The sequence below is a fragment of the Gossypium raimondii genome, chromosome 13 (genome assembly GCF_025698545.1).
Source record: "Gossypium raimondii isolate GPD5lz chromosome 13, ASM2569854v1, whole genome shotgun sequence".
NCBI classification, from domain to species: Eukaryota; Viridiplantae; Streptophyta; class Magnoliopsida; order Malvales; family Malvaceae; genus Gossypium; species Gossypium raimondii.
In genome coordinates, this window is record NC_068577.1 from 10,836,621 (window position 1) to 10,851,487 (window position 14,867).

General features: G+C 34.8%; 1 protein-coding gene across 1 annotated transcript; it reads left to right on the plus strand.

Annotated features, from left to right (window-relative positions):
- The first annotated feature begins 706 nt into the window (after positions 1 to 706).
- Positions 707 to 3,432, plus strand: LOC128036125 (uncharacterized). The gene is made up of 4 exons (XM_052627000.1): positions 707 to 1,084; positions 1,605 to 1,709; positions 1,863 to 2,123; positions 3,028 to 3,432. Exons 1-4 carry the CDS (start codon positions 707 to 709, stop codon positions 3,430 to 3,432), a joined length of 1,149 nt encoding a protein of 382 aa, XP_052482960.1.
- Positions 3,433 to 14,867: the final 11,435 nt, after the last annotated feature.

The following is a 14,867-nucleotide window of genomic DNA, read 5'->3' on the forward strand; positions in this document are numbered from 1 at the left end:
ATTATAAAACATATAATATAAGAGCACTGTTGACCATTGCCACCCACTATCATCTACATGGCTTAATTTCCATTTAAAACCCCCATTTTTAAAAGACAACAACAGTTGGGTGCTTTTAGATTTGACCCCTAATTTTTTTATTTTACGCGATTAAGTTATTTTCTTTAGTCGGACACTCAAACGACGAAATTAAATCATGAAATTTTCACACAAGTAAATTCACACATAATAAACACAAAAAATAATATTAAAATATTTTTAGGACTCGAATTTGTGGTCCCGAAACCACTGTTTCGATTAGGGTCAAAATCGGGTTGTTACACGCAAGCTCAATAAGGCAACCCAGAAGGATCATTTTTCCTTGTCATTTATTGACCAAAAGTTGGATAGATTAGCTGGGAAAGCTTTTTACTATTTTTTGGATGGTTATTCAGGATATAATCAGATTATTATAGCTCCTATTGACTAAGAGAAGAAAAATTTCATTTGTCCATACGGTGCTTTTGCATTTTGTCGAATACCATTTGGGTTATGTAATGCCCCAACAACATTTCAGTATTGTACGATGGAAAATTTTCTTGAAGTCTTCATGGATGATTTCTCTATCTTTGGAAATAATTTTGAGGATTATTTAACAAATCTAGAAATGGTTCTCTAACGCTATGAAGAAACAAATCTTGTCTTCAATTGGGAGAAATGTCACTTCATGGTTCGTGAAGGTATTGTGTTAGGGCATAAGATATCGCAGCAAGGGATTGAAGTTGACAAAGAAAAAATTGAGGTAATAGAAAAATTGCTACCTTCAACCAGTGCCAAGGGTATTAGAAGTTTTCTAGGCCGTGCAGGATTTTATAGAAGAGTCATTAAGGATTGCTCGAAGATATCTAAACCTTTGTGTACCTTGCTAGAGAAAAATAGACCTTTCAATTTTGATGAACCTTGTTTGATTATTTTCGAGGAATTGAAGAAAAGGTTGGTAGCGACATCGATTGTAATAGTACTGGAATGGACACTGTCCTTTGAACTCATGTCTGACACCAGTGATTTTGCTATGGGGGCAGTGTTGGGACAGCAAAAAGATAAGGTATTTCATGCAGTCTATTATGTGATCAGGACCCTAACGGATGCACAACTAAACTACACCACCACAGAAAAGGAGTTATTAGTTGTGGTGTTCGCATTCGATAAATTTAGATCTTATTTAGTTGGCACCAAAGTCATGATCTACATAGACCAATATGCTATTAAGTATTTGGTGACCAATAAAGATGCCAAGCCAAGATTAATTCGGTGGATACTTCTACTGCAGGAGTTTGATTTAGAAATTTGAGATAGAAAGGGGATTGAAAATCAAGTGGCTGATCACCTGTCAAGGTTAGAAGCTAGAAATGAAGATGGTAAAATTCAACTTATTAAAACAAGATTTTCCAAATGAGCAACTGTTGGTTGCCATGGCATTACCTTGGTATGCCAAGATAGTGAACTTTTTAGTAAGTGGTTTGATGCAATTTGATCTCAACAGCAAAAGAAGACGAAAGTTCCTTCATTATGCCAAACATTATTATTGGGATGAACCCTTCCTATTCAAGTATTGTGTTAATCAGATAATTAAGAAGTGTGTCCTTGATGAGGAAATGCATAACATTCTGCAGCATTGTCACTCAGTGCCTTACGGAGGATACTTTGGAGGAATGAGAAATGCTGCCAAGGTACTCCAATTTGGTTTTTATTGGCCGAGTTTGTTCAAGGATGCCCATGAATTTTATAAGTTATGTGATCGTTCTCAGAGGACAAGAAATCTATCTAAGATACACGAAATGCCACTGCAAAATATTTTGGAGATTAAGTTGTTTGATGTCTAGAGAATAGACTTTATGGGTCCATTTCCACTATCATTAGGCAATCTCTACATACTCTTGGCAGTGGACTATGACTCTAAGTGGGTCGAATCTGTTGCCCTCCTTGCTAATAATTCAAAGTCAGTGATGAAGTTCTTGCACAAGAACATTTTCACAACATTTGGTAAACCTCGAGCTATTATCAATGATGAAGGTTCTCATTTTGATTGCAAATTAGTTGCTAACTCTTTGCAAAGGTATAGGGTGAAGCATAAGATTTCCACGGTATATCATCCCCAGAAAAATAGACCAGAGGAGATCTTTAATAGAGAAATTAAACAGATTCTATAAAAAAGTGGTGAACCTAATTTGAAAGGATTGGTCCTCTAGGCTGGATGAAGCCTTGTGGGCTTATCATACAATATTCAAAACAACGTTGGGGATGTCACCTTTTAAGCAGGTTTATAGGAACCCATGTCACCTACCTATTAAGCTAGAGCATAAAGCATTTTGGGCTATTAAAAAGCTGAATATGGATTGGATTGCTGCTGACCATAAAAGGTTGTTAGAACTGAAGGAAATGGAGGAATTTCAACCACAAGCTTATGAGAATGCTAAACTATACAAAGAGAAGACCAAGCGCTGACATGATAAAAGGATTGTGCCAAGGTAATTTGAACCAGGACAACAAGTGTTGTTGTTTAACTCTAGGCTTAATTTGTTCCCTGGAAAACTAAAATCTCGTTGGTTAGGTTTCTTTGAAGTAGCTGATGTATAACTTCATTGAGCTGTTAATGTCAAAGATAAGAAAATGGGGGTCACATTTAAAGTTAATAGACAATGCTTAAAGCACTACTGGGGTGCTCATGTAACTCGAGATAAATAGTTCATTGGTCTCCGATATGTTTACTTCAACATTTTAATAATTCTTTTTTCATTTTATTTTTTCTAATTTGAAAAATTCTCTTAGTTATTTTATTTATTTTGTTTAATAAATTTTATTTCCTTGTATTACGGGTATTTTTTTTCATAACAGTAATAGTGAGGTTGGGCCATACATTACTCGTTGTCCCATCGAAATTTGTTTTCCAAATATTTGGGCCTTTAACTTTTTCACTTTCCCTCCAAATTTTATTACACCAAAGTTAGGCCATAATTACCGACCTCCCTTCACCCACGTCATTTGCAGAAGCAGAATAATCTTATCGAGACTCATCAGCTTCGGCTTGCTGCAGATTTGGCAAAGTTGCAGGAAAAACTGGCTCTTTACTGGGCCAATACGGAGAGGAGGGACGCTGCTATGAGAAGGTCCCTTCAAAAGAATTTCACCAAGCCAATGCTTGCATGTCCAGACTTTCCTAAGGAATTGCAAGCAGCTATAGTAGAAAAGGTTGGTGAAGTAAAGCCAGCTGAGACAGACCCTTCCACTACTAAGAAAGAAAATAAAGAACTAGAGGAAGAAATAGAGAAAATCGAATCAGATAGCATTGCGACTGATCGTGAGGAAGAAAAAGAAGTAAATCCCACACTTGTACCACTAGTGAACAACATTGTAGTTGTTCCACCTTCCTCTACTGAACCAATGATAGAATAAGATCAAGAAATCAATCACCTCATTGACGAAATCACCAAGTCTGATAATGAACAGGAGGATGTGCCACTCCACTCATTAAAAAGGAAAATGCATTATAAGCATAGTGCACGCAAATCCACTAGTAGAAAAGAATGAAGTAACCATACTAAGCTCCAAGCTAGGGAAGTTTTCTTCCGTGCCTTGCATCATGTATTCCATTTGTTTTGCCATGTCATTTTTTGTACATATATATATTCTTGCATTCATGTTTCATGCTTGTACGTACATGCATTGATGACAATGCACCTTTTAGGTTTGAGGGTGTATTTAGCATTTAGGATGCATTTTCTATTTAGTAACACTTTGTTTATATTTAGTAAGCATGTTCATTTTAGTGAATTTTGTTTTGCCAAGTAACTGACAAGGACTGTTTCGACTATGATGAGTACAACTTTTACTTGTGATGTTTGATGATGAACTTAAATTCTTCAATAAATCTAGAACATGTGACAGTGGATTAGGTAAATTTAGTTTAGGTAAGGTTGCTTGGAAATTACCTCCTAAAAGGGAGATGTCTTGAATTTAGTTATATTGGGACTATAGTGAATTTCTTTTAATAAACCTAGAGATTCTTATAGTTAAACTCAAAAAAAATTGCCAAATTATTATTTAAACAGATAGCTGTAGATACTGCAATATTTAGAATTGCCAAGCAAGTCAACAACACTTTGTTTGCTCCATCGTGTTGTTGGCTAGAAAAGTAAGTTTAAGCAAAAGAGTGTAATAAAGTAAAGAAAATTGGGGGCATTCTATTGTAGCAACAGACTGAGTAACTAAGGAGGTAGTTGTTTGTTCCATCCATCTTCTAAGTTAAAAGCTTTAGCTTCATGAGTGATTTTTATACAAATTGTGACATGGTTGAGTACTCGGTAATTTTGTGTATGCTCCACTTTGACTATCGAGTCAAAGAATTGTGTGACATGCTAAAACCCATGTTTCAAATAAAAGTAAAAATAAAATAAAATGTCGTTACAAATCACTTTGAGTTTAGTTAAAAGATGAACTAAGTAAACTAGGAGATACTTGCAATAGTGAAAGTTGCATGAGTACTTAGGACAATATTTTTTGCACTACCTTTGCTGAATAAGCTTACGAAACTTGATCAAATTTTTAGACATAGAAGATTTTTGAGAACTAAAGTATAGGATGCTCTTTTGATGGTCTAACAGTACAAAGGTGATTATGTTGTTGTGGTAATTCGTACATTAATGCGTATCTTGCTTGGAGACAAGCAATAACTCAGGTTTGGGGGTGTGATAACTCTTGAAAAGAGTTATATGTCATGCCTTTAGACTTGGTTAATTGTCTCTATTCAGGTGAATTTATTTGTATTTTATGATATTATATTAGTATTTTTTAGAGCATTGCATTAGGGAGCTTGGACTGTGCTTAAATATTATTATATGTTACTTTTAATTATTTGCGGAAAGGATTTGTTTGTTGATTTAGTGATAGGTGAAGAATGAGGAAAGAAAAGTAAACGAGTGAAGGTTTGTCATGGAAAAAGGTTGGACAGTTTGCCAACACGAATGTCGTGGCAATACAAGGAAGAGACCTAGTCAACACTTAACCGTTATCATCCCTACTGTACGTTTACCAAAAAAATCAACCTAAAAAAGAGGGAAAAGATCATGGGATCATGGGATGATGGGCCTACTCTAAAGAAAGACATATAAAACCCAAAAAGAAAAAGAAAAAAAAAGTAGACGGTTGAGAAGACAATTGAAAAAAGATCCTTGGACGGGAATAGAGGATAACGGTTGAGAACAAGGCAGAATCATAAGGGAGAAGAAGAAGTCAGTTCCTCTTGCCACCATTAGATTCCAACGCCAAAGCTATAGGGCTAGATAGGTGAAATCCATCTTCCTGAAGTTCTTCTTTTACTTCTTTATTTACTGTTTTGTGAATTGAATTTAGAAGAATGGCGTTGAATGCTATTTTGAATTTGAATGACGTTGAATGCTATTTTGAATTTGAATGTTATTTTCCAACCCATAAATTAATCTCATAGAGTTGGGATTGCTTGATGAAACCTTTATTTCCTTTAATGACTAAAGCCTAGATTAGTTTTAATTTACTGTTTCATTCGATGTTATTTATGAATTGCATGCATATAATCTCTAGACATAGATGAATGTGCAGTATGTTGATGAAATTAATCTAATACTGACAAGGTTAGGTTAGTTTGATTGAAATTGAATGATATGTGCAAGTATTTGACCGAATACTTATAGTAGTCTCTAGACATAGTGCAGGGTTCAATACAGAAAGAAAACAAAACAATGTTGGTTACTGTCCTAAAGGCCTATAGACATATATCGCTTTAGGCATGGTAACTTAATGTTTTTCTCTCGAAAGAAGCAAACAGTTTTAGATCTCTTTCGAGTAGTAGAATAAGATTGATTTTGCCACTGTATATTTGGTTAACAAGGGTAGATTCTCAGTAATCCCAACCTTCTAAGTCAACATCATAGATTCTTTAAACTTTGCCATAGCATCTCTATTTTCGCATCCTTAATTATTTACTTGTTTGTTTTGCACATTTTATACAACATTATTCTCGTAATTGCCACTGCGTTGTTATTATTATTTTTTCCTTAGCATTAATCTCACTTTACTATAATAACTACCATTTTATACATAGTCAATCCCTGTGGAGACGATCTCACTTATCACTTTATTACTTGATCCGACATGTATACTTGCACAATTCACATGTCATATTCATACACGTCAGTGACCCTTTCCCGCTCATCGCCTTATTTCTCTATCTTTCTCCTTCCTTATTTCTCAATGTAGGAAGTCACAAAATGATAAAGTAACTACGGTTAGCTTACAAGTTTTTTTGAATTAATGCTTGAGTTTTCTAATTGTTTTACTTTTTTTCCGAGTCACTTTTGACATTTCCAAAATTTCTAACTCATAATGTTTTTTCATTATTCAAGTACTCTTTCTACTCTTTCTACTCGTTTTGACTTTTTTTTGGATTTTTCTTTTGTTTTACAGATTTTAGCTAGACATATAATCACTATATCACACTGTTTCTTCCTATTTCACTTTGATTTTTTAAAACCACCGTTATATCTCTACCTATCCCTCAATATGTATGGCTCAATGTCTAAGTTCGTGCAATTCAGGGACCAAAGAAAAAGGAAAGTACAAATTTGTGTTTTAGTTTCGGGCTTTATATGAAGGTTCATCAAGAAGAGTTTTCTGGCTCAAATATGGGTACTAAAGATTGATGAATAAGGTTGGATTTTTTGCTCTAGGTTATACCAAACACTGCCTCAAGTTATCCCTATGTATCTCAATATTCACAAATTTAATGAATAAAGCAATCACAATTCTAATCATTTATCATTCATATTAGCATGCTTGTTTCCCTATATTCTCTCTGTCATTTGGTATATTTAATTACTTAATGCCTATTTACAGTCTAATATATAGAAATTAGTAGTCTAATAATTGAAAATTTAAAATCACTTACATCGTGCCAAACTTATAGTAAATGTAATCAATCCTATATACATGCTCCTAAAAAATTGCTTGTATTTCTACAAGCTCAAGCACACTTTTGACAACAAAAACAAAAGAGAAAGCATAAAAATAAAATTTCCTATGTTACACCAATACCTTAGATGACACATTGTCCCTAATCTGCAACCCTTGAATATATAAGGAACGAAGTTACCCGATTGATCGTGACATTACCATAGTCAAATTTACTTCGAGCTATCTCTGACGCTCTTCAGCGTGTTGCAAGAACTACTTTTGCTATAAGACCTTCACCTACTGTTTGATGGGCTCCGATAAAAGAATTACGAAGATATGGGGTGACCGAGTTTTGAGGGTTGAAAAGGGTTGATCCCTCAGTAGCTGAAGTTTGGATTGAATCTATTAAACATGTCTTACAACAACTTGAATGCGACCCTCACAAAAGTGTAATTTGTGTTGTTTCTCTACTACAATGAGAAGCGTATACTTGGTAGCAGTCAGTAACACACCACGTACCTATCGAACGGGCCAATTGGGAGTTCTTCTAAAAGGAATTTCAAAAGAAATACGTTAGAGAATTGTATCTCGAAGATAAGAAACAAGATTTTTTGTTGTTAAAGCAGAGTGAGATGTTAGTGGTTGATTATGAATGGGAGTTTTTATGACTTAGTAAGTACGCTGTTGAATTTGTGCCATCCAAAGTCAAAATTTGTAAATGATTTCTGCATGGACTACGTGATGAGCTTCGGGTATAGTTGGTATCGTATCGAATAATAGAATTTACAGATCTAGTGAAACGGGCAAAGATGGTGGAACAGGCATTAGGTCTTGATAGAAAGGTAGAGGTTACTCGCACTGTTAGAAAATGGTTTGGGGCTGCTAGTTCACATCCACAACCTAAGAAAACTAAAGAATTTTGTGGTGGTTAGAAATCGACTTTTAAATCTGACCAACTCTATAGAAATTGTAACCAATAATCGACTATATCTACGAGTAGTGTGCAAGGTCTTCTCAGAGATATTAACATTCTAAATTATCAACATTGTGGGAAAAGGCATCATGGTGAATGTTGGAAGCTAACTCAAGCTTGTTTTTACTGTGGATCTACGGAGCATTTTGCTCATGAGTGTCCAAGAAATGAGAATGTTGCCCCTGCTTCTTCTCAGAGGTTTGTACTGCATCTAGGGGTGGTGGAACAAGTCGTGGTGGTTCTTTCATCAAAGGTGGTGCTAGAAAGGGAAGTGATGTTGTTACTCACCAGTCAGAGGCCAAAGCACCATCCCGAGCTTATGTTGTGCGGACAAGTGAGGATGGTAATATTAGTGACATTTTGGTAGGTATCTTTTTATTACATTCAGAACTTGTTTATGCTTTGATAGATCCTAGATCTTCACACTTGTATGTTAATGCTGAGTTAGTTAAATCTGGAAGTTTAAAATTTGAGACATCTAGGGTATCGATAGTTGTGTCAAGTCCTTTGGGGTAGTCCGTATTAGTGGATCATGTGTATAGGCGATGTCTATTAGAAATGAAAAATATAATTTTTCCTATTGATTTGTTGATAATGCTATTTAGCGAATTTGGTCTAATTTTTGGAATGGATAGACTTACTAAACACAGAGTGATTCTAGACTGCCGTAAAAAAAAAGTTCGAGGTTCAGAAAGCAAATGGTAACATGATTAAGGTGATTGGTGTTCGAACGAGTGGTTCAACTCATATCATTTCAGTAATTTGAGTTAATAAACTTCTCAATTAAGGCTATGAAGCTTTCCTAGCCTATGTTATCAACTTGAATTCTGGTGATAGTCAGAGCAATAAGATTCGTACTGTTTGTGAATTCCCTGATGTGTTTCTCGAGGAATTATCAGGATTACCACCAGATCGGGAGGTTGAGTTTACAATTGAAGTGTTTCCTGGTATGGCTCCAGTGTCAATGTCTCATTATCATATGGCACCAACAGAGCTGAAAAAACTGAAGGTGCAATTGCAAGATTTACTAGATCGTAGCTCTATATGCCCTAGTATATCACCTTGGGGAGCTCCAGTGTTGTTCGCTAAAAAGAAAGATGGCTCGATGCAACTCTGTATAGACTACCGACAATTGAATAAGTTGACGATTAAGAATCGATACCCCCTACCTCATATTGATGACTTATTTGATCAACTAAAAGAAGCTTTTGTCTTTTCTAAGATGGTTTAAGATCTGGTTATTATTAGTTGAAAGTAAAAGATAGTGATGTACCTAAGACGACAATTTGTACGCGTTATAAATTCTTGGTGATGCCTTTTGGGTTGACTAACGCTCCTGCGGCATTTATGGATCTCATGAACCACACTTTCCAACTGTATTTGGATCAATTTGTGGTAGTTTTCATTGACAACATTTTGATCTACATGAAATCTGAGTCCGAGCATGAGCAACATCTTAGAATCATTCTGCAGTCATTGCGAGAGAAACAATTATATGAGAAGCTTAGAAAGTGTGAATTTTGGTTACCGGAGGTTGTGTTTCTAGGGTATGTTATCTCAACGGATGGAGTTAGAGTTGATTCGAGAAAGATTGAGGCCATTGTTCAGTTGAAAGTACCGAGGAATGTGTCAGAGGTTTGCAATTTTCTTGGTTTAGCTAGTTATTTCCGAAGATTCGTAAATGGATTTTTGAAGATATCTTTGTCGATGAAAAAGTTGTTGCATAAGAACGTTCAGCTTATTTGGAGTAATGAATGACAAGAAAGTTTTGAGAAATTGAAACAGATGTTGATTGAAGCACCAGTTCTAACCTTACCAAAATCGAGAAAGGATTTTGTAGTTTTTAGTGATGCTTCTTTGAGCAGTCTCGGTTGTGTTTTGATGCAAGATGAGAAAGTTATCACATATACGTCTCGTCAACTAAAAATATATGAGCATAATTATTTGACACACGATTTAGAGTTAACTGTTGTGGTTTTTGCTCTAAAGATCTGGAGACACTATCTGGACAATGAAAAATGTCACATTTATACCGATCACAAGAGTTTTAAATATCTCTTAACCTAAAAGGAGTTAAATTTGAGACAGTGTCGTTGGGTGAAACTTCTAAAAGATTATGATTGTGTTATTAATTATCATCCTTGTAAAGATAACGTCGTAGCTGACGCGTTGAGTAAAAAGGTAGCAGTTGAATTATGAGCGATGTTTGCTCAACTTAGTATCAATAATGATGGAAGCTTGACGGCTAAGTTGAAAATCAAACCAGTGTTGTTTGATCAGATCAAAGTAGCACAGTTAGATAATTTCAAGTTAATGAAGAAAAGATAAATGGTTCAAAAGGACTCAATAGAAAATTTCAGCATTGATGATTGTGATTGTTTATGGTTTTAGAATCGAATATGTGTTCCTGATGTTGCAGAATTAAAAGAGTTGGTACTTTACGAAGCTCACGATATCCCTTTTACCTTACATCTTGGAGGAACAAAAATGTATTGCAACCTGTGAGAATTGTATTGGTGGCCAGGAATGAAAAGAGAAATAGTTTAATATGTAGCTAAATGTTTAACTTGTCAATAAGTTAAGGCAGAACATCAGGTTCCCACAGGATTACTTTAGCCTATTTCAATTCATGAGTGGAAATGGGAATGCATAGCGATGGATATTTTAATGGGGTTACCTTTATCTTCAAGTAAGAAAAATGCTGTGTGGGTGATCGTTGATCGACTTACGAAATCAGCTTATCTCATTGCATTCAGAACTGATTGGCCACTTCAAAAGCTTGTTGAATTTTACATTCAGGAAATTGTTAGATTGCACGGCGTTCCTATGTCGATTATCTCCGATCAAGATCCGCGATTCACTTCAAAATTTTGGAAACAGTTGCATGAATCTTTTGGTACGAGACTCAATTTCAGCATAGCCTTTTTATCCACGGAGAGACAGACAATCCAAACGTGTTATCTAGATTTTGGAAGATATGCTTCGCACTTATGTAATCGATTTTGAATTAGGTTGGGAACATTATTTACCTTTGACCGAATTTGTGTACAATAATAGTTTCCAATCGGGTATTCAAATGGCTCCGTACAAAGCCTTATATGGTTGTAGGTGTCGAACACCTGTTTGTTGGATGGAATTGTGTGAAAGAAAAGTTAGATCGGAATTGATTCAAGAAACGGAAGATATCGTTAAGATAATCCAGGATAGATTGAAAACAACCTTTGGTAGATAGAAATCATACGCAGATTTCAAATTTCGGGAAATTCAGTTTGCTATTGGTAACAAGGTGGTTCTTAAAGTTTCACCCTGAAAGAAAGTTTTAAGATTTGGCCGAAAAGGGAAGCTGAGTCCTCGTTTTATTGGACCGTATGAAATCATTGAAAGAGTGGGACCAGTTAGGGCTGTGCATAATTCGGTTAACCCGATTTTTTTCGGTTAACCGACCGAGTTCGGTTAATCGATTCATTAACCAAAAAATTGATCGGGGTCGGTTAATTTTTTATTTTTTTGGTTAACGGTTAAATCAGTTTGAAACCAGTCGGTTAACCGAAAAAAATCGGGTAAACCGAATTTTGCAGGGTAGGGCCTAAAATAGGTCAAATTAAACCTAGCCCAATTTTTTCTCAAGCTCAACACCGAACTTTTTGGGTAATTTTCGGGTAATTCGGTTAATTCGGTTAATTCGGTTAATCGGGTAATTCGGGTAATTTTTAACTAAAAATAAAAAACACATAATTTTTGGTTAATTCGGTTAATCGACCTTATTAACCGAAAAAAATTCGGTTCGGTTAATTTTTTTTAAAAAAATTCAGTTCGGTTAACGGTTAAAAATTTTGGAAGGTCGGTTAATTCGGTTATAGCAATTTCGGGTCGGTTAACCGAATGAACACCCCTAGGACCAGTCGCGTATCGATTGCCATTACTTATAGAATTGTAAAAAATACACAATGTTTTCCATGTTTCGATGCTCAGGAGGTATCGTTTAGATCCGTCTTACATTATTTCGACGGATGAAATTAAAATTCGATCTGACTTCTCTTATGAAGAAGAACCGGTTGAAATGTTAGCCTGCAAGGTGAAAGAGTTGAGTAATAAACGTGTTCTGTTAATAAAATTTCTATGGCGTAGTCATACCGCCAAAAAAGTGATTTGGGAGCCAGAATAAACGATGATATCTCAATGTCTCTACCTCTTTTCAGGTAAATTTCAGGGATGAAATTTATTTAGGAGGGAGAATTGTAACGAATCGATAGGCAGGGGTACCGAAAAACGTATTTTTGGGACTTTTTTCCTATGAACCGAACCCGTAAATATTTTTAGTAAATATTTACGGAGTTATATTAGAGACGAATTAAATTTTGGATAGGTAATTTGCATGAATTATGAGCTATTAAGGAACAGGGACTTTATCGCGTAAGGGTTAAAAGTTGGATTATAGATTGAAAATAAATTAAAAGGGCTAAAATAGTAAATATGCATTTAATTAATAGTAGTGGACGACATTAGTGATATGTGTTATATATATGATAAATTAATAAATATGTTATAATAAATAAATAAAATAAAATGTATATATATTATACTATAATGAATTAAAATGAAAACAAATAAATGAAATAACAATGTAAGTGGAGGGAGAGAGAATTATTCATGCAAATTTGAAAGAAAAGAAAGAAAGAAAGAAGAAGGGAAAGAACGCACAACACTTAGGGGTTTTAACATTCCAACTTCAATTGGTTAGTCAATTTAGTCATCTTTTCTTGTAAATTTTACGTTTTTGAGATCCCGGTACTTAGGGCTACCCGACCCATGTCATAATTTTTAGTATTTTTTTAATATTTTAGATATTGTCATTGTTGAGTAGTTTAAGTATTAGGGGTTAATTTGATAGATTTTAAAGTTAGAAGTGAAAAAGGACTAAATAGTGAAGTTAATTATTGATTTTGAGTAATAGGGACTAAATTGTGAAAATTTTGAAATTAAGAGGTAGAATTAAAATATGGAGCTAAATTTAGCTTAGAGTGAAATTAGTATAAAAATTTGAAGTTAAATATGGGGATTAAAATTAGTCTCAGTTTAGGGACTAAAATTGAGGATTAAGCAAAATGTGGTGTAAAATTTGAAATGAAATGATAATTTAGTTGTGTATTATTAATTTATTTTAATTATTTTATTCCATAGCAAACGTCGTTCAAGAATCCTCGAGTAAGAAGCGGAAAGATAAGGTCGACATTGAGTAGCTCGGAATATACGATTTGTATTTCTATTATTCGAACTAAACTAAAAATTGTTGCATATTGATATATTTGTCATGGTAAGCATTAAGGTGAGATTGTTATTCAATTGGAATATTAGAATCGATAGTTGTTTATGAAAGCAAATGTTACATAATTGAAAAATACGTGTATTGAGAAATTATGGTTGCTATCAAATTTAATAAATGCTTATGCTTATATTTGTGTTAATGTACATATATGAAAATTGGAACATTGGTTGCATTGAAAAGTGAAATGAAACCCTATTAACTATTTCGGGCTAAGTTGGATATAGATGGCATGCCATAAGATAGGAAGAGTTTAGGGATTTCTTTGACCTTGAGTCGATGAGGCACTAGGTGCCAATTTGTTTCAGTTTAACCGATGAGACACTGGGTGTCAACTTATATAGTGTTGGGCGCAGTTATTACTTCAGATTTATCCAATGAGGCACTGGGTGCCAACCTGGTGTGTTGGTTGGATTCGCGTATCCGTCCGAGTTTGAATTGTGTTAATAGGGGAAATTAAACGATAAAATTTATGTGTTGATATTGAGACGACAAGGATGAGAAATGGATATGATATGGGAAATGGAATATGAAATGATGAAATGGGATATGAATATTGAAATGAATTCATGTATTGAACAAAGAGATGAATCATGCCAATACATAAGTTGAAATTTATCAAATGCTATATGAAATGCCATTGTCATGTACTAGAACATGTGGAATCTAGTGGATGTGAATAAAGAATGAGCAAATTTATATTATTGAATTGAAACATATGTTCATAACATTACTTTTTGCATTCTTACATTTTAATTACTCATATCAAGTTTAAATTGTTCAGATTATAGAAATAGCATTGAGTTATACTCCAAAAATGGTTGTATTTTCCGTGCGCAAGTTAGGTACTTTTCAAACTATCGTCGATTCAGCATCCAATGACAAATCCCAGACTCAACTGTGGTGATGTTCTAAATTGTAATGGCATGTACCTAGGAAGTCTTTGGTTGATAGTTGGTTTGTTAATGTGATGTTATTTTGGTTAAAGTGAAATGATGGTTACTTGTATATATAGTTGTGGTTGAAGCTATGTTTTGGTATGCAGTCTAGTTAATGTGTTGATATGTGTTTTCGCTTAAAGCTTGGTAGCCTAAGTAGCTAAATGTTAGTTCAATATTGGCTAATTTGGTGTGAATGAAGGTTTTTGAATGGTTGATGTGTTGTTGATATGTTTGAAGATATAAAATGTGGTACCAATGAGGGTACATTGGTTAGGCACTTAAGATGGTGGTTTTGGCTTGTTTTGAGCATGTTTAATGGTGTTTTGAATAGGTTAAATGGTTGGTAATTGAGTTGCATAGTGTCCAAGTAAGCATGATTTAGTAAACTTGAGTTTCAAGGTACATTTAGGTGCACACGGCCTGAGACACGGTGTGTCACACACGGGCACTCATACGGGCATGTGCCCTAGACATGTTGTAAAATAGTATAAGTGCAGCTGCCCATATGGGTAGCCACAAGGTCTGCGAAACAGTCGTGTGTCTCAAGTCAGTGAGTGAAACGGGTAGAGACACGAGCTAGAACATGGCTGTGTGTCCCAACTCTGAAAGTTACATAGTTTGGGGGCGTTTCACATGGCCTAGCCACACGGCCATGTGTCCCCTGTTT